At 42.9% G+C, this 24,558-nt stretch overlaps 1 protein-coding gene across 1 annotated transcript in view; it reads right to left on the reverse strand.

Moving 5' to 3' along the window:
• CASQ2 (calsequestrin 2) overlaps positions 1 to 24,558 on the reverse strand; it is a gene marked incomplete at both ends in the record, with an annotated part of 72,243 nt that overhangs the window by 30,688 nt on the left and 16,997 nt on the right. The window contains 3 exons of the mRNA XM_080692016.1: positions 6,171 to 6,282; positions 8,773 to 8,873; positions 12,082 to 12,166. Coding sequence (XP_080548142.1) covers positions 6,171 to 6,282; positions 8,773 to 8,873; positions 12,082 to 12,166 — 298 coding nt within the window. The remainder of the gene's footprint in view (positions 1 to 6,170; positions 6,283 to 8,772; positions 8,874 to 12,081; positions 12,167 to 24,558) is intronic.

A 24,558-nucleotide genomic window follows, 5' to 3' on the forward strand; every position in this document is an offset into this window, starting at 1 on the left:
CAGCAAAAATTTGAACAGAACACTGACAACTGAAAGGTGACAAAAACAAAGCTAGAAGGCAGAGTAGAAAGCAGAAAAGTACCCCACCTGCCTTCAACGGCTGTGGACAAGGAGGCATCATCTTACCTCACTGCACCAGGACTGCCTGCATTATGGCATCCAGAGACCCCACAGCAAAAAAGCCAAGGACTTGAAATAAAGTAAACAGCTGCAGCTCATTGGAAGTGTAAGCAGTTGGGCCCCCCACCAGCCCCACCCAGACCTCAGCTAAGACCCGCAACATTGGCAGCCAAGATTTCTACACCCTCCAGAGATGCAGAGTGGCTCTCAACAACACCATAAGTGAATCTGCTGTCCCCTTGGAAGACCGTCTGGCACAGCCTCAGGGACTGGAGCAGTGAGCAAGAGGCTCAAAGGGTCTGAGACTTCGTGGTTCACCCTGGTGAAGGTGGGGGTTGATCTCAGATTAGCAGATAGCCCCCAGGACCAATCAGGCAAAAAGACCCTAGGCTCAGAGCTCTAGTAGGGCCTCCAGAGATCACCACATACCACTCAATCATGGTGACCAGGGAGAAGTCAGACCAACCCAGCCCTAACTGTGGAGGACACAGACTCCTACGTGTACGCTGGGTTTGGTCCCAGTGACACCCACTACCTACACAAGCCAGGAGAAATGCAGGCTTAGCATTAGTGGAAAGCATGGAGACAGAGATTTACATTTGACACAAGATCCAGTCCCAGTGATACTGGTCCCTGCATAGTCTGAGAAAGTCTCAGAGACAGGTTATTTTTGAGAGTGCAGAGATCCAGACTTGCCATGGGAAAGGTGTCAGTGTGATAGGCACCTGAACAGAGAGAGGCGCCAGGCTAGGTGCCCACCTGGTGTCTCATTGAAGGAGAACAAAAAGTGGGGCTATAAACTGACATCACTACTATAGGTTACAGAGCTAAGGAGAGTGCTTGGAACATGCTAAAGAACCTATTGTAGAATGTGAACCTTAATTGGCGGAAAGAATCCACGCAGACCCAGGATGATACAGAGGCCAATTCTGCTCAGTATTCATATATTTGTAGGGTTGTTTTATTTTGCTGTCATTTTGTTTTTGTGTATGTGTGCATATATGCTTGTTTGTTTGCTCTCTTCCCCACCCTTTTTACAAGCTTCTTCCCTCGTACATATCCACTCTCTTCTCTCCATCTCTTCTCTTTTTCCTTTTCTGTTCTTTTTTTTCTTTGTCTAATGTTAAATCCACTTTATATCACTATACTAAATATTCTACACTGGATAATAGAATACTACTACATATTCACTATCTCCAATCTCTATTATATATTACCTTACCAAACTCAGATGCTCATTCTATTCGATACTATCTGCTACTTTATCCTATTCTTGCATTTACTACTTCATCACCTTCTTCCTCACTCAATCTTTACCACTGAATACAATAGAACTTGCCATTGTATATACCAGCTGACACCTACAGAGTGAGAGAAAGCTATCAAAAGCAACAAAGATACAAACCTAAGAAACCTGAAATCATGAGGAGGAATAGTAAGGAAGTAATGAGCTCCCACAATCCCACAATAACAGTACCCAACAACACACAATTGCAGAGATTGCCAGAAGGACAAATAAAAAATTTAACAGTAGAAATGATTCAAGGTTTCTGAAGCAAACTTAGAGCCTGAAAGAAATAAAAGATCAAATAAAAAAGAATCTGACACCCTGAACAGGAATAAAAAAGACCTGAAGGAAGTAAAGAATGGAATCATTGAAGTGAAGATATCAATACAAATTACAAACAACAGATTGGACCACATGGAAAGTAGAATCTCCCTCTTAGAAGATGATCACTCCAAAAGTGAATGTATAGTATATAATTTAGAAAAGAAAACAATTCCATGCACGAATTGGACATGGAAGAGATATGGGTTCATCTTAAAAGAGCTAACCTAAGGATAATAGGCATAAAAGAGGGAAAATAGAAGGTGAAAAGAAAGGAATCAACAATCTCTTTCAAGAAGTAATATCAGAAAAACTTCCAAATATAGAAAAAGAGGTCCATACACAGGTGCAGGAAACTTATAGAACCCCCTTTACACAAAATCAGAGAAAAGGTTAACCATGCACATAATAGTTAAACTGATTAATGTAGAAGCCAAGGAGAAAATCTTAAAGGAAACAAAAGCAAAAGACTAAGTGCATCAGAAGCAAACCAATTAGAATCACTGCAGACTTCCCAAACCAAGTCATGAAAGCCAGGAGAGCCTGGAGCAACATATTTCAAACCCTGAAAGAAAATAGCTTTTAGCTGAAAATTTCTACCTAGTAAAACTAACTCTTGAATTCGATGGGGAAATAAAAATCTTCCAGGACAAACAAAAACATAAAGAATTATGTCTTCCAAACCAGCACTAGAGAAAATACTCAAGCAGATTAACTGCAAAGAAAAAAAAGTAATAAATGCCAGAACCAGAGTAACAATAATTTCCATCTAACAAATAACTAAGCAAAAACAAACACTACCTCAAACAGAAATTAAAACTCAAAATGTTAGGAATTAAAAATAATCTCTCAATAATCATGCTGAACATAAGTGACCTCAACTCCCCAATCAAAAGACATAAGGTGGCAAATTGGATTAAAAATCAGAATCCATATATATGCTGCCTGCAAGAAACACACCTTACAGGTAAAGAAAATCACAAGCTAAAGGTAAGGGCGTGGAGCAAGGTAATCCATGACAATGGAACTTGAAGACAAGGAGGAGTAGCAACTGTAATATAAAACAAATTAGACTTCAAGCCCAAGCTTATCGGAAGAGACAAAGCATGTCATATTTTACTGCTAAAAGGAATAATCCAGCAAGAAGAAATAACTATAGTCAACAATTATGCCTCAAGCATAAGAGCACTTTTATAAAACAAATGTTTTGTGACATTAAGTCACACATAGATACCAATACAACAATACTGGGAGACTTCAGCACTCCTCTCACACCACTAGACCTATCTGGTAGATAAAAGATCAGTAAAGATGCCTCAGACCTAAAGAACACCATAAGACAAATGGACCTATTAGATACAGAATATTCCACCCAACTACAGCAGAGTTCACATTTTTCTCAGCTGCTTATAGGACCTTCTCCAAAATAGACCACATCATCCATAAAGTGAGCACTAGCAAATTCAAAATATGTAATATATCCCCTTGCATCTTTTCAGACCAAACTGAAATGAAACTAGAAATCAACTATAAGAAGACCCAGAGTTAACCATATAGACATGTGGTGACAACACCACACTGCTAAATGAGAAATGGGTCATAGAAGAAGTAAGAGGTGAAATTAAGAAATTCCTAAAAACAAATGAAAATAAAGACATGACATATCAAAAACTCTGGGACACCTTGAAGCAAGTATTAAAAGGAAAATTATATCACTGAGTGCCCACATAAGAAGAACAAAAATTCACCAATTAAATAACCCAGTGACACAACTCAAAGCCCTTAAAAAAGAATAATCTAACCTCAAAGCCAATAAAAGACAGAAAATTATTAAGATCAGAGCAGATATCAATGAAGCAGAGAATAAAATAGTACATAAAATCGACAAACCCAAAAGCTGTTTTCTTGAAAAAAAAAATAAACCACTAGTCAAATTAACCAAGAGAGTTTGGACTTTGCTGAGCATCAGAATAAACTTAATTGAAATTTTCAAGGACCATGTAGAAGATATCAATTTCAAGGCAGAAATACCACTTATCAAAGGAAGTTAAGATGGCCCACTAGTAATTTGGTTATTTATATTTTAAGAATTATTAATACTAGAAGAGCAATATCTATGTGTTCCTAAAGACAAGCCTCATTATTATTTTGGAATACAGAGTATAACATGAAAAATATTTATTTGGATTTTCAATCCAATTAAATTTTTACAAGAAATAGAAACATTACATTTGCCAACAAAAAGAAAAAACATAGATGTCAAATTGAGAAGATGTTCATGCCCTTGAAGGACAATTCAGAGATTCGATTATCTGAATTATGCCCATTCATTTCCCACCATCCATATAGGCAAGCAAATCTCTTGTCCCTGATGACTGTCAAGAGCTTGAAGAAATCTTTAATTAAAACCTTGATAGGAAATTGCATGCTGCTATTTCAAGCATAACATCTAATACCAAAAAAAATTTATTCTTGGGAATAAGCTTGAGTCTCATTTAAAATCTAAAAATATTTTATCTGGAAAAATTTATAATGGAACATTAATAAATGATACGTATGGGTATTATATAATATGTACTTGTAATATATTTCCCATTTTGTTATTATATCATATACAAAAAGTAAACCTTTTCTTACTGAGCCTAAGTCTCTTCCAGATTACCCTCATTTTATGCCTTCCAGCATTATCACAGCTTATGTGTGCCATCACCTGACAATTTCTGAAGTCTTGAAAGGATAGCCCAGAGTATGTGACGCTATTGTCAGGTTGCTGGCATTTAAACCATATCTCTAGCATTTACTAGCTCTGTGATCCTGGGCGACTTAATCAAACCTTTATATTCTACCCTTTCAATCATCACTAAAATGCAGACAATAATGGTCACTGCCTCTCAGGCTGGTTGTGAGGATGAAGTTCTCCATAGGAAGCTCTAGCACAGGCCCTGGTCTAAGGTGTGAGCTGATGAAATGGACCTGTTACTATGATTAGCTTAGAGTAAAGGAAGAAAAGTACCCAGAAGGCGCTCTCCATGCTGAGCTCAGTGTCTCCTCCTCACCAACACCCTGAGCTCCATGGAGGAGGAGAGAGAAGCTTAAGGATGAAAATAAACTGAAAGAGAGGGACTGGATGGGAAAAGAGAAATAGAAGGGAACTCTGTGAGGAGAAAGGAGAAGCTTCCTGGAGTAGTCAGCACCCACAGAAGTGGAGCAAAACTCCCTGGCTAGCACCATCCCCGAATGCACCCACCCTAGGCGGTGTGAATGGGAGTTTTAATGACGCAAATGAGAAGAGGGTTAAGTTGGGGCATGGAAGAAAGAAAGCAGGCGGCTTGTTGATGGGTGACTCAGGATGCTGCAGTTAAAGACAGTTTTGTAAATAATTTCAAAATACTTTAAGCATTCCAGAAATAGTTAGAAGCAGCCCATATTGCACCACCTACTTGGATGAATGCCGCCAGATCCTCTCACAGTTGTGCCCACCTCCTTTCCCATTTCCCTCTCTCCAAGGAAAAGCCCTAGCTCCTTGGGAGCTAAAGCAGTTTAACTCCAGGATGCTGAAGCAGTTTTTATTCTTTTAATTTTTATTTATTTCTTTTGGTACTGGGGATTAAACTTGGTGGGTTCTCTCTCCAAGCTTTTTAATTTTTAATTTCAATTTTTTAATTTTTAATTTTAAAACAGGGTCTTGTTAGGTTAAGGATGGTCTTGCTAAATTGCTGAGGCTGGCCGGAAACTTGTAAGCCTCCTGTCTCAGCCTCTAAAGTACTGGGATTACAGGGATGTGCCACCATGCTCAGCTCTAAAGTGGTATTTTTTTTTTTTTATGAACTCAAGTGTTTGCCCTTCCTGGCCCCTCTGCTCTTCCCACTCCCATCCATTACCACTGCATCCCTGTACGGGCTGTGGTGATGCTATCAGAGGTTCCTGTGCCACCCAGAACCTGGCCACAAAGCCTTCCCAGGGGATATGCCCAAGGGCGTGTGATGCTGTGGCCTGCAGCCTGTTAGCAGCTGCAGTGCCCATCCCTTCTCACATTTTCCTCCAAGGCTCTCCAGTCATTTGAGAAGCTCTGAAGCTGGTGCCCAGGGGAACCAGCATGTTGGGGGCAGCCTGCTGTGTGTACCACTGCAGGGAGAATATAACTGAGAGGTGGGCAGGTAGGAAAGAGAGGAAAGGCTCTTTGCTGAAGAACACACACACACACACACACACACACACACACACACACACACACCCCACTTCAAGGCCAGGCCAGAGGACATGGCCCCACCTTATAGTTCTTTTGGTTCTGCTACCTGTTTTGCAGTTTCTGCTAGGCGCCACTGCACAAAGCCCAGGAAGGCTTCCAGCCTCTGTTCTTCCCAACAAGCGATGTTGAAGAGCCATCATCTGTTGGGAGAATCTAACATCCTTTGCTGACAGGTAGGGATTGACAACTTACATTCTGAATCTTCACTCTTGAAAAAGCCAAGGAGTTTGATCTGGTCCTCGATGCGCTCAAATGCCTGGACTTCCAGTTTGCTATTGATGATCTCCACTGGGTCTTCAATGACCTGAAATGCCACACGCAGGCACATACATATACTCAAATAAAAAATCTTTCCTCCCCAGGGGAGTAGAAGTAGACCTTGTGGTCGGGGCCAGGAGCATCCCCCACCCTGCCTGAGTAGTCACAGCACTGGTGCTTTAAGGGCAATTGATCCTAGCTCAAGGGGTGAGGTGATTGGTCTGAATTGGGGCAATTCTTTTCCTTTTTCAAATTTTTTTATTTTTAGTTGTAAACTGGAAAACCCTAATTGTATGTATTTCTGGGGCAGAAATGATGTTCTGAATTAGTAACATAATGTGAAATAACTAAACAACCTAATTAAAATATGCATTAGCTCAAGTAATCACTCTATGATGAGATAATTTGAAACTTTCTCTCTTGGTGATTTTGAAATGCACCATATGTTATTATTTACCTTATCTACCATGGTCTGCAGTGCATCTCAAAAGGGGAAAAATCTAAACCATTTTCCTTCTGTGTGATTGAGGCGTGTATCACTTGATCATCATCTTTCCATTTTCCTGCCCCATTCTAGTCTTGGAACCACCAATTTACCCTCTGCTTCTTTTTTAGTTTAATTGCTTTGGGTTTCACATATAAGCAAGAACATGCAATATTTGTCTTTCTGTGTCTGGCTCATTTCACGTAGCATACGTTCTCCAATTCCATTCATGTTGTCACAACTGACAAAATTTCGTTTTTAAAGCTGGGTAGTACTTTATTTTTTGGCCACTTACTGATTCAGGAATGGGCTTATGGCCCATTCTGGCCCTGAGGATAGATTTACTGTAGGTCCTGGGAATTTGTGTGTGTGTGTGTGTGTGTGTGTGTGTGTGTGTGTGTGTGGTGGTACTGGGGTTCCTGGAAGCCCTTCTACTTCCGGGCTACACTCCCAGACCTTTTTTACATTTTTATTTGGAAACAGACATGCGTGATCCTCCTGTCTCTGCCTCCCAAGCGCGGGGATTACAAGCGTGCACCACCATGCCCGGCTGGGAATTTTTTTTTTTTTAAGAGAACACTGGCACCGGGCGTGGTGGCACATGCTTATAATCCCCGCGCTTGGGAGGCTGAGACAGGATCGCGCAGGTTCGAAGCCAGCCGTGCTGACTTAAGAGACCGTTTCCAAATAAAAAGTATAATATAAAATAGGTCCGGAGGTAGAAGGGTTTCCACGAACCCCAGTACCACCAAGAGAGAGAGGGAGAGGGAGAGGGAGAGGGAGAGGGGGAGAGGGGGAGAGAGGGAGAGAGGGAGAGAGAGGGAGAGAGAGGGAGAGAGAGAGAGAGAGAGAGAGAGAGAGAGAGAGAGAGAGAGAGAGAGAGAGAGAGAGAATGAGAATGAATGAACACTGGGCAGCCAGATTTGGTAATTTTTCCCCTCATTGGATATGGGTGAGGAAATGATCCATCAGCTCCTGCTTCTGGTCATCTAATAACTACCTGGAGAAGAGTCAACTTGGAGACAAAGTCCACATACTAAAACCAGAATTACCTGTGTCTTACAGAGGTAGAGCCCTGTGACCGAGTCTAAACTCTACCCTAACTCTGATTTTCTACCTATGTTGGCCAATCACATGTTAATGGTTTGAAGCAGGGAGAGTCTCATTTCTGAGCCCCCTCCTTACTATTTCAGTAGGGACAGCACCAAGGTGGCCTCTAGTTATTATACTACTTTTCTCAATGTTTTTAGGGCTTACAGATGTGAGAAAGAATTGCCCTCAGATCACTGAGATGGCCAAGAAGGGACTGGGCACTGTTTTGGTGGTAGGTGGCCTTCAACTCACTTTTGACCTTCTTTCTGCTTTTTGAGACTATAAAGAGAAAGCAACAGACCATGGTTGCCAGACAGAGGACAAGGAATGGCCAGGATGGACATTCAGCAGTAGGTCCTTCAGCTTGCAGAACATGTGTTTTTTAGCATTTAGCTTCACAGTTGGTACTGACAGTATGACTTTAACTGTGGCTACAGTATATTTTTATAGTGTATTTTCCTGTTTGAGCACATGGATCTGAAGAAGTGGGAGCTGAGTCTTTTATTACTCCCTGCCTCTCCTCAATGCTGCTCTGAGGATAACTCAGGGCTACTCAACCAATTGGTCCCTCCTCTCTCTTCAAGTGATGGGCACCCCTCTCTTTCCCTCCTCCTTAGCAGCACTGGAGCAAAGCCATGGAGATTTCAGTGGCTATCAGTGTCTGGCTGGTAAGATAATTAGCATGTAATTATTACATGGTCGTGATTTATGATGCTTTGGTCACTAATAAACAATTTCTAAAAAATAAGATGAAAAAACAGTTTCTAGGGTAACTTAAGTGCCAGCTTCCTAGTAAAAGTAGATAACTCTGATATAAGCACACCCTAACTTTTATAGTGTAGAGCCTAAGAAAACTTTATGACCACAGTGTCCAGTGTCTCTGTTGTTACTTCTGGCTCTCCCTGATCCCATGTTTGAGTCCAGAAAGCCCAGGCAGGGCCACTGTGCATTAATGCTTACGTCCAAAAGAAACTCCACCAAGACATCAGCTGCAAACTCGCCATCAAATTCAATTGTGCGATCGCCCTTAAGAACATACAGGCTTCCTTCTTCATTAAAACCTGGAAGAAACAAAGAGGTCCAACAACAAGGTCATTCTGATATAGGAAGAGCCACCATGTTGGCTGAGGTCCCTGAGTAACTGAGGTCAGGATCAGTGGGACTGACATTAACCCGAGAACCACTCCTCTCAAAACATATTTCTGGAGGGCTCACAAAGTAGGCGTTTAATTGGAAATAACCATGAACTAACAATTCTACTTGGATTTATCTTAAAAGAAAAACCTATGCTCCACCCCACCACTACATTAGTTTTTCAAAACTACTGCTGGCCCATGTCATTCTCCTTTTCAGAGAGCTTTAATGCCACTGCCCAGCAGCTATTCAAGTCCCTCCACCTGGTGGTCAGCGGTCCGCTTCTGTCCTCCTTTGCCTAGACACTTTGAGAACTGCTCCTCAGTTTCTAGTGTGACTCCCTTTGCTTCCTGCCCACATGCTGATATGAAAGAGTGTGTAAAGAAGGAGCCACCAATGAGATTCTTTACACTCAGGTTCTCCTTGTTTCCCAAGCCTGCAGTGATCTGCCTGGTGCCACCCTCTGTCCCGTCTCCCTTAGGTCTCAGCTGAGGATTCAGTTTTCCCAAGGCGGTCACTCTAACCTCACTGAGCTCATGCCATTATTGATATTCCCTCTGCTCTATTTGCAGGTACTCACTCTAACAGCGGCTTCTCTGAAGGTGGGGTCATTGTCTTCTTGGTATTCCAGTGCTTTGCACAGAACCCAGACTCATCAATCAGCACCCATAAATGTATGAGGTCAGAGTGAATACCTTGCACTCCTTTTCTAGCGGAATCACACACTTCTCTACCCAGTTAGCGATGCATCTTCTCCGCTCTCCTCTACTGCCCTGGATGTAATGGGCACCTAAACAAATGCTTGCAGGAAAACTGTCTCTCTCTTCTCAAATCCTGGAATTAAATAGCTGCGGCTGCATTTATTCCAATTGTATGACATCTTTCATTCTTTAGATTGTTTTTCAAATACTCTGTTAGCTGGAGAAGTGCTTTCTCCAAGTGAACCCTTCTTGTAGAATCTCCAGTGGCAGAAAGACTGCATTGCTGCCTGCTGTCCCAGTGCATCCGAGGAGTCCTTTGCATACAAGAAGTTGCTCACAAATTGAGAGAAGTAGTGTGCCAGGACTGAACCCAAGGGCACTCTACCTCTGAACTACACCCACAGCCATATTTCTTTCTTTCTTTTTTTTTTTTTTTTTAAGGAGAGCCTCACTAAGTTGCTGAGGCTGGCCTCAAACCTGGAATCTTTCTGCCTCAGCCTCCCAAGTACTGGAATTACAGATGTAAGCCATCATGCTCATCTGGTGCCTGGTATTTTTGAAGCCAGCAATGGCTGATTTAGAAAGGCGGCCTAGGGAACATCAGTCAATGTCCTGCTGTTGGGTTTTGTCCTGAGCAAAATCAGGAGGTGATTGTACTAATTCAGACACAGCCAAATGGAGTTAAATTAGGATTAATGGAAAAAGGGATGAAATTAGAAGGGACGTTACAACCATGCCCTCTAGACTCCAAGGATCAAAAATAAAGAACCAGCCTCAATTTCTTTAAGCTGAGCTTTGTTTTAAAATATTTATTTGCTTATTTATTGCAATAATGATGACCAAACCCAGCATCTCACATATAATAGGCAAATTCCCCACCACTGAGCTACATTCCCAGCCCTCCAAGTTCAGCTTGCAGAAAAACTCACTTAGACACACCAAGCTCCATCATCTTCTTAACTGGTTCATTTTTATAAACTCTGGCCCAGCTTGTTCTTCCTAAATTTGTAGATTGCTAGAATGCTAACATTTTCTACTAACTAAATTTATTGGAAATTCTCCCAAATATAACATTCTCATGAAAATATTGGGAAGGGAGCAGACCAGGATTCAAAAGGCAGCTGGAGGAGGATGCAGAACTAATTAAATTGGTTTTGACTCTGTGAAAAAAAGTTCAATATATTTTTCTCATGCTTAGGAAGAAAAAATATTCTGTAATATATTTTCAGGGAAAGAGACATCGCAGACATTCTTAATATGTCATTGCTATTTGAGGCATATGAATTCTTCTGTATCTAACCTAAGTAGTTTCCTATAATTTAAATCTTTTTTTTTAAAGGCTGGTCTTCTAGAAAGGGAAATAGAAAATGGTTGTTTGTAATTTTCTAGGATAATGAACTTTCATGTACCTGAAGGTATTTATTGAACCACTACAAAGCTTTTTTTTTTTTCCCCTTTCTGTGCTTACTACTCCAAATCCAATTAACCTTTCTTCAAAGGTCCTGTTTTATAACCTCCTGCTATTTTTTAATAGCCATTCTTCACTGGCCATGCAGAAAAAGCCACATAGGCAGTGCATGTGTGTGGGTGTTTGGAAAGCTGAGGAGTTACCTGTACCCTCTCTCTGGGATTACAGAGTAAGAATCCTAAAGGGCACTTGCACTTAAGCATAACATATTGACAAGAGAGATTACAGCTTCCATGTTGTAGTCACTTAACTGTACCTCCTCTAATACTCCTTTGTGTCCTTGGTGATAATGTCCATCTGGGGTTTAGCCTGAGATTTAGAAACTCCTGGGACCCCGGAGTCACCATTAACATTATCTTTTGTAGGCTGCTTCAGCCAAGAGGCAAAGAAACAATCGATGAGGAAAAAGAGATTTTAGCTCTCTCAGGGAGGTCACCACTGCTGAGACAGAGGAGCTGGACTCTCTCTCAGATGCTTCGGGAGCTGGAAATAGAGGCTAAGTCTTTCACATTAGTTTTTCCAGGAAGAAGCCCTCTCATGGTACTGATATAGTGTGTGTGTGTGTGTGTGTGTGTGTGTGTGTGTGTGTGTACTTGGGCATTCTACATCCAAGCTACATATCCAGCCCTTTTTTTTTTTTTAATTTTGAAACAGGGTCTTGCTAAGTTGCAGAGGTTGACCTTGAACCTTTGACCCTCCTGTCTCAGCCTTCCAAATACTGGGATTACAGGCGTGTGCCATCACATCCGGCTCACAGATATATTAACTGATTAATGTGACACCATTCAATTCAGACCTAGATTTACCTTCATGAGAATCTTCCCCAACCAAGGATTAAGGCACACAAGATCATTTTAAATGTATTTAAGAATAGTTCCATTAGTATTCAAGAATAAATGCAACTGTACTTTTCTTTTACAAGACACATTTTGCTTCTTCCTAATATATTTCAAAAATCACACTTACCCAGTTTCTTGGCAAGCTTGGCTTCCTTCTTGGCATCCACCAACGCAAAGCCTATATCTTTATGCTCCAGGACTTGGGCCACAAGCTGAAGGGACAGAGAATAAGACAAGTGGAATAAGGCAGAAAGGTGGTGGAAAACATCATAGGATAAGACTGTGATGTATGGATGGGAGGGCTTTCCTCTATGCCCCCTGCTACTCGAGCAGCAGTACCACCAATCTGAGGAGCAGGAAAGGGTTCATGCTTCTCCCTCAGGAGGATGAGTCAACAAAATGCTGAGAACCAGACAGGGGGCTCTGGGGAGCAGACCTAAGATACCAGATTTGGAATAATATAAACACTGGCACGTAACCTTTTCTGCCCTCAGAGTAGAGAAAATTTGGATTGAAAGAAAGGAGAATCAAAAAGATTGAGTACTCACAGGTAACTGTCCAGGGGGCCTGAGCCCTTCCCTAGCTGCCAGATGAACCTACCTGGGCCGGGGACACAAGACCTTGAATGAAGAAGGCCTGTGCCCCCAGTATCCAAGTGCTTGGCCCTGTAGTCCTTTCCTGCAGTATCTAAGCTTAGCCCTGGAGTCCTCCCCCAAAGTAAATAAGCTTAGCCCTGGAGTCCCCCACGTATTCAAGCTTAGCCTTGAATTTCCTCCGTCATTGCAGTATCCAAGCTTAGCACCGGAATCCTCCCATCAGTATCCAAGCTGAGCCTTCACGTGTCCCCCACAGCCAAGCGTAGCCCTGGAGTTCCCCTACTCCTTGGATTGTGGAGTGGGAATGGCCTTTGGGTATATCTGGTGAATAAACTTGATGGGCACTGGAGCTTCCCTGCAGCACATTAAGGAGAGTTTCTGGCAGTGGGAGAAGGTGGGCAAGGGGGTGAGCCCCAAAGGCCGGGAGGATTCAGCAGCATGCTAGATGAACAGATGGCTGAAACAGTCTGGGTGAGCACAGCACAGGAGCTCACACCATGAGCCAGACTGGCATTGTGCTTGCTAAGCTCCACGAAACTTCCATATGCCCAGGCAGGGAGACTTTTAATTTGCTGAGATCTAATTCTTATCATGTAGCTGAAAGGGGGTTAGAAATAGAAACGGGGTAAAGAAGTTACCAGAAAGATCATAAAATACTAATCTTTTCTTTTTTTGCAGTTCTGGGAATGGAACGCAAAATCTTATGTATGCACTGAACTACATTACAAGCCCTAATATTGCTTTTTAAAGATTAAACTTAAACTTTTAACATGGGGTTGTAAGAAATAACAGTCAGAGCCCTCATTCATTTTATCCTGTTTTCCCTAATAGTACTGTCACAAAAAACCAATGTCCCAAATTCAAAGGGATATTGCCACTGAATCAGTGAAGATACAGAACATTCCCATCACCACAGATCCCTCTGTTGTCCTTTATAGCCATGTCCACTAACACATCGCCCTGTTAGGGTCTGGAAGCCATTAAATGACCTGTTTATTTCATTTCTGTAACTTTGTCATTTCAAGAATGTTATGTAAGTGCAATAATATAGCCTGTAAGCTCTAGGGATGAACTCTTCCCTCAGCATAATTATCCAGAGACTTATCCAGGCTGTTGCATGTATCAACAGGTTGTACTGAGTAAAATTCCATGGCATGGATGCACCACTGTCTGCTGAATCATTCATTCATTGAAGGTCATCTGCGCCGTTGCCAGTTACTGACTATTATGAATAGAGCAGATGTAAATAATTGTGTATATATAGGGGGGCTTTTTTGTGGTACTGGGGATGGAACCCAGGGGCATTCTACCTCTGAGCTATACCCCCAACCCTATTTTTTATTCTTTATTTTGAAACAGGGTCTCACTGAATTGCAAACGGCCTCACTAAGAAGCTGAGGCTGTCCGCGAACCGCGATCCTCCGATCTCATGATTTTGAGTGTAAAATATTGGTCTTAATTTCTTTGGAATAAAAATTTAGAAGTATAATTGCTGGGATGTAAGGTAGTTTCGTGTTTAGTTTTTATTGGGACTGTCAGACTGTCATGAGCAATGTATGATAAGCAATGTCCTGAGTGATTCAGTTTCTCTGCATCCTTTGGCAGTATTTGATGATATCGCTATTTTTTATTTTAGTTATTCTGATAGGTATGCAGTGATATCTTACTGTGCTTATAATTTGTATTTTCCCACTGGTTTATGATTTTTAACATGTTCCCATGTAATTATTTGCTATATGTATGCTCTCTTCTATGAAAAAACTTCGTGTCTTTTGCCCATTTTCTTTTTTTTTTTTTTTTTTTTTTTTTTTTTTTTTTGGTGGTACTGGGGTTCCTTCTAACTCCGGGCTACACTCCCAGACCTATTTTTACATTTTTTATTTGGAAACAGGGTCTCCTAAGGCAGTGCACATGGCTGGCTTTGAACCTGCACGATCCTCCTGTCTCTGCCTCCCAAGCGCGGGGATTACAAGTGTGCGCCACCACGCCCGGCATTCTTTTGCCCATTTTCTAATTGGTTTGGATTTTGCCATGTTTCTAGAGTATTTATTTATTTATTTATTTATTTATTTATTTATTTATTTATTTTTGGTGGTACTGGGGTTCCTGGAAGCTCTTTTACCTCCAAGCTACACTCCCAGACCTATTTTATACTTTTTTTATTTTTGGAAACAGGGTCTCTTAAGCCAGTGGGGCTGGCTTCGAACCAGCGCGATCCTCCTGTCTCTGCCTCCCAAGCGCGGGGATTACAAGCGTGCACCACCACGCCCGGCTCTAGAGTTCTTTAATAGTAGCTTTTTTCTTTTGATTATGTGATTTAAAAATATTTCTCCCACTCTGTAGTTTGTCTTTATATATGCTTAACCAGGACCTTTTATGGCACAAAAGCTTTTTAAATTTGATGAATACCAATTTATTAGGGTTTTGGGTGCTAAGTTTACTCTCGGCCTAGTCCTAGATTTTGAAAAATTCTCTTTTTTCCTAAAAGTAGTTAGAGATTTTTTTTCCCTAAAAGTTTTATTATAAATTTTATATTTTACATATAAGTCCATAGCTAATTTTGATTAACTTTTGTGTAAGGTCAAGTTGAGGTTCTTTTCCTTTTTTTTTTTTTTTTTTTTGCCGTTAGATATAGCAGCATTTACTGAAGGCCATCTTTCATCCACTTGACTGCTTTGGAACTTTTATAAAAATCAGGAAGTATATTTGTATATCTATTTCTGGTTTCTTTTTCTGTTCCATGGATCCATGTGTCTGTGCCAATACCACACAGTCTGTATTACAGTTACTATTTAATACATTTTGAAAACAGGTAAACTGTTGTTTATTCTTTTTCTAAATTTCTTCAACTACACTAGTTCTGCTTTTCTATATAAATTTCAAAATAATCTTGTTTATGCCTGCAAAAATATCCTACTAGTATTTTGATAGGAAGTGTATATTGACTTGGAGATAATGATATATTATGCTGAATCTTCCAATTCATTAACATAGTATGTCCACTTACTTGATCTCCTTTGATTTATTCATCAGAATTGCATAGTTTTCAGCATATAAGTCTTCACAAATCTTGTTAAGTTTAAATCTAAATACTTAAATTATTTTGATGATTATAAATGCCACTCTATATTTCATCCTAGTGTCTATGTGTTTATTGCTAATATATTGGTATACAACTTTTTTCTGTTTATCTTGTAACTTTGATGAACTCATTTATTTTTTATAAGATTTTCTTTTATGTAGATTCTTTGATATTTTTATGTAACAAATCATGCCATCTGCAAATAATTTCTTCCTTTCCAATTTGAATGCCTTTTTTTTTTTTTTTTTTTTTTTTTTTTTTTTTTTTGGTATGGCGATGGAACCCAGGGGCATTCTACCTCCAAGCTACACCCCTAGCCCTATTTTTTTTTTAATTCTTTATTTTGAAGCAGGGTCTCACTGAGGCAGAGGGCCTCACGAAGTAGCTGAGGCTGCCGGTGAACTGCGATCCTCCTGTCTCAGCCTCCCAAATGCTGGGATTACAAGCGTACACTGCCATCCCGGCTTTTGAATGCCTTTCTATTTCCCTCTTTCCTTATTGCCCTGGTGAGGACTTCCAGCACCATTCTGAATGAGTTTCCTGTTCCCTTACCTTGTTTCTCCTTGTCTTCTCAATCTTAGGGATTTATCTATTTCCCTAGTAAGTACTGTTATATATTTTTCAGTTCTGTTGTTTGTTCTAATTACTCTCAAGATATCTTTCTTCTGAGTGGATTGACCCTGGGCCTGCTTGGCTCTACAACTCACTTCTTTTAAGTCCCCCTACTTTCTGTTCTACGGCATGTCTTTCATTTCCTTCTCCAGTCCTGTCTTCTTTCATCTTCAGCCGGCATCGTCTCCCCTGGATTTCCTCTCCTATTATAACTTCCTGAGGTCGTCTCTTGCCTATTCGTGATTCCTCCCCTCACCTTCTCATCTGATCCCCATTCTCTTTCTTCCTCTCTGGCTTCTAACCATTCCTCTTCCTCTAAGGTTAAGAACACACAGAGGCCTGCTCTGAGGAGTGCCCTCCTGGCTGGGTGGAGGGAGAACCGAGGCCAGGTAACACGTGGCATCCCCTGCCCCTGTGCACTATCCTCTTCTTTACTGGATCTTGGCAAGGACTAGCAAAGGCTTAGGATGAAAGGCGTCACCCTCAGTGTTTGTGTCATGACTCACTGTGAGCTTTTCTGCCCTGTCTAAACAGGCCAGTCTCTGCAAAGTCACTTAGCTTTAGTCTGTTGCATTGAATATATCATACAAGGTCATTTTTTATGTGTTTTCCATTTTCAAGGTCAGCCACTCTGTCTGATTTAGTGCTGTCAAAGTCTCAAATGTTCCCTCATCTATCAAGTCAGTAATGATGAGACCTAAGGCTTTGTGGTATGGTAAGTTTCCCTATTCCTAGAGCATGGGCCTCTGACAGTGTTTCTTAAATTTCAGTCAGCAGAAAAATCAGTTGGGCACTGGTTAAAATGGGGTTTCCTGGGCCTCAACATCAAAGAGTAAAGAATGGAGCTGGGGTGGGGCTCAGGAATGCACATTTTTATAAACCGCACTGTCACACCCCATGAGTCTGATGTATCACATCTCAAACCACACTGGAAAATACAGCTATAAATGGTTGTTACTCATCCAAAACTGATAGGGTATTGTATTATTGTATTATTCTAACTGTGTACCCGTGTCGGCTTTTTTGGTTTCTCTACTCTGGTGTAGGGGGAAAGTTTTGATAATAGTATAAATAACAAACAAGAAAAAATATAAATTAATTCTAAGAATTAAACAGAGAATTTAACTTGATCTCTGCTAGGCATATGCCACCACCTTCCATTTGTTTTTAGGCATATGCAAATGCGTGCCTCTCCCAGGTAGGCAGAGCACCTCCCTCTCGTTACCATATTGATACTTACATGTGATTTTTAAGAATATATGAGTGGAGCTGGGCGTGGTGGTGCACGCTTATAATCCCCGCGCTTGGGAGGCTGAGACAGGAGGATCGTGCAGGTTCGAAGCCAGCCTCAGCTAGTTTAAGAGACCCTGTTTCCGAATAAAATGTAAAATAGGTCTGGGAGTGTAGCCCGGAGGTAGAAGGCCCTGGGTTCTGTCCCCAGTGCCACCAAAAAAAAGAGTATATGAGTGGGAGGTGCTATCTCAGCTGAACTCAGTTCTGTTTTTCCAATTCCCCGATTACCTAAGCACAGCCAGTCTCTGTCCTGTACCACCGATGAATAGATAAAGTAGACAATTTGAGGTAGGCCAGGAAGCCACTCTAGCTGAGACTTGCCCTCCTCTTCCTCTGTACCCTGATGTTCAATCCCTGTAGTACCCCAGATCGCTCTCACCTCCCCACTCTGACTTGGTCCAAAGCCTGTCCATCTGAGCCCTTTCAACTCTGCCATTAGTCCTACCCAGCACCCTTCATGGGCCTAAACAAGGGCAGCCAGGGCTGGTAGCAACCCAGGAGCACTGGGAGATGGAGTCAAGGAAATAGCTGTGGTGAATAGCTGGAGCTTCTGGGCTGACTCGATATGACCAGGAGTTCCAGCTGGGCTGGCGGGGCAGGCAGAATGCTGCACATCTGCCCCTCACTCTTGGCTCAAGCTCAGGTCCTCCCTATGCCAGCCTTAAGTTCCCAGCTCATTTCTTTTATTCTTCTGCAGGCTAGTATTACAGTATATTTTCTCCGGCCACTGCCAGCGCTGGCCAGCCTCAGCAGCAAAACACAGCTCTAGATATCTTTCAGCCAATTCACCTGTCTGCAATTGCAGTAGCCCATTATAGGGACAGCTCTCCGGTACCTATTCTGTAATCATTAATACTGCGTATTGGCCTATTTTGTATTACGACTTGCCTCTTCTTTAGGAGAAAGGCGGTTTTGTGTGTTTGTATCTTGCACAGTTTCTTAGAGATGCTCAGCATACTTGTGGATGGATGAATGAGTTGGTCTGAATATTTCACAGGTTCAAAAGGCTGTGATTTAACGGAGTAAAAAGCAGTTCTCTTAGAAGTAAAGTCTTTTAAGAGAAGAAAAGGTAGAATCAATATTTCCTAAGTGCCTAGAAACCTAGAATACTCTTCAGATGTGATTGCAATATTCTTTTGTTAAATTTCAGTCATTTCTCTGGTGGTTTTGTTTGGTTGATGGGTTACTTCTCAGCCTTGCCTGCTGTCCATCATATCTTACAGATTGGGGCTGTTTCTTGGTTGGTTATGTGAGGCCCCTGGATATAGCTCCCTGCTCATTCCTTCCTGAATCATTAGGATTTGTTTCGCCATTGATGATTCTTTTGAATACAAAAGGAACTTTTAAAAAGTTTGATACAGGCAATTTGAATAACTTACTAGTAAAGAATTGGATGTTTATAGTATAGATTTACTCTCTCTTCTATTGTTTTCTGTAGGCATTTACTGTGTGAGTGATACCTCTATAACGGTAAGGTCCAAGGAGATGTAATCTTTACATGAATGGCTCATGGGTATTAATCACAGTGATTAAGAGCACAGGGCTTAGTATCAGAGGCCTGGATTCCCAACTCAGTCAGAAGCCTGTGCTGTGACCCTACTGTTGATTTCAGACAATGGCAATATTGATTTCATGGAGCTGTTTTAAAGAAGAACAGAGGTAATGCATGTGAAGAGCCTAGCACTGTTCTTGACATGCAGTAAGTACTTAATAAATGTTAGACTTCCTTATTAAGATGATGACAGCTGGATAGGGTTCTGGACATTGTGCCAAGTCAGAAACACCAAAACCTAAGTATCAGAATGGAGAGAAAAGAACAGCCATTAATAGGAGACTTACTGTATTCAAGATACTGTGTGAAATAAAAAGCTATAAAATACATGTCAGCTTCAAGGACTTGTGATCTAATAAGGGAGGAACCTCAAGCACCAGGAAAGAAAATAAGGACTGTGGTGGCTTGAAAGGAAAGAGGGCATGAGCAGGGAGGTCAAATCACATGGAGTCTAGTGGGCCAGGATGAGTGCTGCAGATTTAATTTCCACGCACTCAGGATAGATCTAAAATCCCTAGCATGGTCAGTAAGGCCCTGCCTGTTTTGGTCTGTGTGCTGCGCCAGCCTTACCGGGGCACACTGTGCATTGTACTTACTGCATTCTTCTTCAGCTCCTCTAAACATCTAGCTCTGTCCTGCCTCAGGTCTTTGCACAAGATCATCCTATTCAGCTGTGCTCCCAAACCCCAGGCCTGGGCACAGGTTCAGCTGCCTGCAGGAGACAACTTGTTCTAAACTCACACAAAGTCACAAAAACATGCTCTTCTTTTACACATGCCCTTTGTTCTCTCTAGAAGACTTTCCTCATTTCTTTACCACTCCTACCATCTCTGAGGTCCACACTGAAATATCAGCTCCTCAAAGGGCACTCCCTAACTCCCATCCTCAACTGGCTTCTCTCTTTACCCTTGATCAAACACGTTGGACTTTTCTTTTCTCAGTTGTAAGTACCCACTGACTTTCATCATTGCTGACTCTGAGCTGTCCGTGTTATGACCTATAAGCACATCCATGTCAGTCCACCTCTTCTTGCTTATGTCTGGCACCTAGCATGGTACCAGAGCAGAGTAAATTTTCATGACAATCTCAAACAACAACAAAAATAGTGCCTTAGATAAATTAATGAATGAAAAAGAAGGCTGTTTGGAAGAGGGAGGCCAGCAAGACCTTGAGAGAGGAATGGGTGGATGAGCAGAGGGAACAGCAAGGGCATCCCAGGAAGAATAAATGGCATAAGCAAAGGTTTGGAGGTGGGAATGTGCAGAGGGTGTGGCAGAACAGGTCGGCTTACTTGAGTGAAGTAATTCAACTTGAGAAGAGCGTAGCCGCGGCAGCTGAAGGAGTCCTGTGTCTAAGGCATGTGGGAAAAACAATGAGAAAGACTTGACTATCGGGATTGGAAGTTCTGGCTTGAAAGTTGTGTAAAAGGACAATGTGACTGATGTGAGCCGCGAGAGGGTGGATGGGAGGGCACAGACCAGACAGAGGGAAAGGAGAGTGGAAGGAAGGCGGCCAGCGGGAGGCTGAACCTGTGGTCTGAGTGGGAGAAGGACTCAGACTAAGGCGGGACAGTGAGCATTAACTTGTGCAGTTGAACCTAGACGCTGGGAACTAGTCAGACCTGGTAGCTCCTCCATGGTTTTGGAAACAGAGGGAGGTAGGACAGAGGGGAGCAGGAGGCAAGATGGTTCCAGGGTCCTGCAGGGAGTGAAGGACCAACAGTGACGTCAGGAGGGCATGGCGGACCAGGGGCCGTTTCTCAGCACGCACTCAGCTGCAGTGAAGTCCAGCCAAGAGTGGGGGCACCTGCCTGCGGCTGGCGGGGAGGGGAGGAAGCAAATGGAGCTGGGGTGAGTGGTGGAGGCATGAAGGTGGGTGACTTCTCTGGGAGGCAAGTGCATGAGAAAGCCTCAGGATCGGCATCTTGGAGGGGAGTACGCGGAGAGGAGCCTCCCTGCAGGGCAGAGTAGGGAACTGATCCCTTGCCAGGCGACTCCAAGGTCATGGAGGAGTGGGTGGCCTTGTCAAATGCCACAGGGAGTGGAAGGGGGTGGGACCCCCATGAGGTCTCTCCTGTTGGAGCTGGTCAGCCACGGGTGACCTTGTAGAGCAAAGCTGGGACTGAAGCCAAGGCGCGGGCACTAGACAGTCAAGTAGGTGGCGAGGACAGGCTGCAGCAGGTGTGGCTACTCGTTCAAGAAGTTTGCCCCTGAGAGGAGGAGGCACCTCGCAGAGAGAGCAAGAGGGCTCCCTCCCTGTGCTGCGTTGACTGTGCCCCGGGCCTCAGAGGGCAGCACATCCAACATACCTACACGCGTCTTCCAAGGCCAGTCCCTCCATAGGATTCATCAGCCTTAATCCAGGGAGAGATTGGAAGAAAGTTTCACTTGTACACTTCCCAAGAACTGCCTTTGTAGAGAAAGCCCAATGCCCTCATGGTTACAGGTAAAAGTCAAACAAGAAGGAGGAGTTCCCTAACTAAAGGAAGGGGGGGGGGGACTACTTTCTGCACGTTCAAAAGTCTTAAAAAAAAAAAATAAGAACTGAGGCATCTGAGGAGAAACATCAGAAATCTCTACTCAAAGTGAACGTCTCTCAGGCCAGTCACTAAAAAGACCCTGGCTGCGATCCTGCTCTTTCCATGTAAGCCAAGAGCCAAAGGGCTGTTTTTACCCACTGTCCCTGATACCATCTGGCAACATGTCAAACTATTCAACAACTGTGTGCCCGCCCCTGAAACCAGAGAGCTGACGCTTATCTCCGGTAATCTCCTGTCCCTTTTGGCTGCCCTCGAATGGGGCCTGGGCTATGTATAGCTGCCTGTTGGCACGTGATGTGTCCCTGCAGAGGCTGGATCAGGGAAGAGAACAGCTATTTGATGAGAATCAAGCAAATCCTGGGGCCCCTTGGGGCTGGAATAGGGGACCCTTAAAAGAGACTTGAGGGAAAGGGAGCTGTAGATTGTTTTATTGACTGGTAACTATCTTTTTTTTTTTCAACTCTAAAGAAGAGATCCAAGGGCTGTCACTGTACCCCACCAGGCTCAGAGGCTGTAAAACAGCAATGATAAAAGTAGCATTTACTGTGTGTTTGTTATGGCAGCTCCAACTCCTCTACATGGATTATGTGACTGACTTTTCTCAAAGCTCTCCTGAGGTGGAGGTTTGCAGATGAGGAACAGAGACACGGAGCTTAACCAACTTGCCAGGGCCACACAGCACTTGAACAACCCCACTGGATTCCTGACACAGTAGATCCAGAACTCAAGCTCTCGCCCATCACATTCTGCTCCTTCACAAGGGCCTCAGGAACCAGGACCCAAATCCTGGCTCTACTGCCCATCAGCCAGGAGACCGAGCAGATCACAACTTCTCTGATCCTCAATTTTCTAATCTAAGACAGATCTAATTCTTGCAGGAGTAACATGTGTGCAAGTGTTTAGTAAATGTTTATTTCATATAAATGGACTATTAGGAAACCCCACCAGGCTAAGCCTGTGCTTCTCAAACGTGAACTCATATCAGCATTTCCTGGAGGGACGGCTGGTGACAATGCAAACTGCCAGGCCCGCCACAGAGTCTCGTATTCAGCAGGTCTTGGACAGAACCCAACACTATGCATTTCTGACCAGGTCCCAGGTAATACAATGTGGCTGGCCCTGGGCCCAAACGCTGAGAACCTCTGCTCTATGCAGCCTCTAACAAACAGCCACAATACTGTCTTGTGTAGCATTTTGTGATATTCAAACTGGCAGATTGAGGAAGTCTGTCCCTGGAAACCAGAGTTTTTGTTTTAATTTTTCATTTTATACTAACAATATCATTGTATGGGATTGTTAAAAATGTATTTGAGCCGGGTATGGTGGTATTTGAGCCGGTTATGGTGGTCCACGCCTATAATTCCAGTACTTGGGAAGCTGAGACAGGAGGATCACAGTTCGTGGACAGCCTCAGCTACTTAGTGAGGCCCTCTGCAACTTAATGAGACCCTATTTCAAAATAAAGAATAAAAAAAAGGTCTGGGGGTGTAGCTCAGAGGTAGAGTACCCCTGGATTCTATCCCCAGTACCACACGCACACACACACAAAAAAAATGTATTTGATCCCCAGCACCAAAAAATAAAATAAAAATAAAAACCTAAAATAATACTTGGGGCTCAGGGTATAGCTCAGTGATAGAACACTTGCTTATCATGAAAAAGGCCTTGACTTCTATCCTCAGCGCCATGAAAGCAGAAAATAAGTAAATAAAAATTAAAAATGGCCGGGCGTGGTGGCGCACGCTTGTAATCCCCGCGCTTGGGAGGCAGAGACAGGAGGATCGCGCAGGTTCGAAGCCAGCCACGCGCGCTGGCTTAGGAGACCCTGTTTCCAAATAAAAATGTAAAAATAGGTCTGGGAGTGTAGCCCGGAGGTAGAAGGGCTTCCAGGAACCCCAGTACCACAAAAAATAAAAAATAAAAAATAAATAAAATAAAAATAAAGTAGGTCTGGGAGTGTAGCCCAGAGGTAGAAAGGCTTCCAGGAACCCCAGTACCACACACACACACACACACACACACACAAAATGGATTTCACTGACACTGGGGCTAGTTCATGCCTTCTTCTAATTTTTTGTCAGCGGAGGTCTGTGTCCAGGAGGTAGTATGACTGCAGTCTGGCAGCCCAGACCCCAACAGGCCACTGTAGCCCCCTCTCCAGCGAAAGGAGTCTCATCCAGTATTCAGCATCTTTCTGAAGCCAGAGAGAGAGAGCATCTTTTTTTAAATTAACCTTCCATAGGTTGGTCTCTTCATTTATTAAAAGGGAAAAGGAGTAGGTGTTTTAGCACATGAAGAGAGCCCCTAAATGTAAAATAATGACTGGGTGAAAACATCTTTGACTTTTCTCTCCCATCATGCACACTAAAAAGCAAAAGAGCCTGTTTGCTGTTTGGCTGAACTTCCCCAAATGTCTACAAGTAGTTATTGCAAAAGCATGTCCCAGGGATAACAGATGCTGCGGATGCCTAGCTTGCCTGGACGACTGGAGCTTTGGAGCTCTCATCCACGGTGAGTCCAAGAGAAGCCCTTGACTGAACACCAAGATGTGCCGCCACTTTGCACATGTCAAATCACCCATGAGGAAGGTGCATATTGTGGTTTATATTTTACAGAAAAGGCACTCAACTCTGGGGGAGTTAGGTGACTGCCTGCAGCCACAGGCTAGCTAACTCAGAAGGGCCTAACCCTGAAGCCTGGGCTCCTTACACTGTTAGGCACTATTACTGCTGGCCATTTTGTATCAAATTCGCTTGGTCCTGAGTCCAGGGATGTTCTCATTTCATTCATGATTTGTTGTCAAGGTAACTGTTTGATACCCTCATCCGAGTGGCTGTGTGTATGTGGAAGATGTGAGGCAGAAGCGGTGAGTGTGTGAGGGAGATCTGTTGGCTTGCCTGGGCCCCCGAGCCCACAGCAGATGGAGAGGA

This window comes from Muscardinus avellanarius, assembly GCF_963383645.1.
Source record: "Muscardinus avellanarius genome assembly, chromosome: 3".
In the NCBI taxonomy this organism is placed as follows: Eukaryota; Metazoa; Chordata; class Mammalia; order Rodentia; family Gliridae; genus Muscardinus; species Muscardinus avellanarius.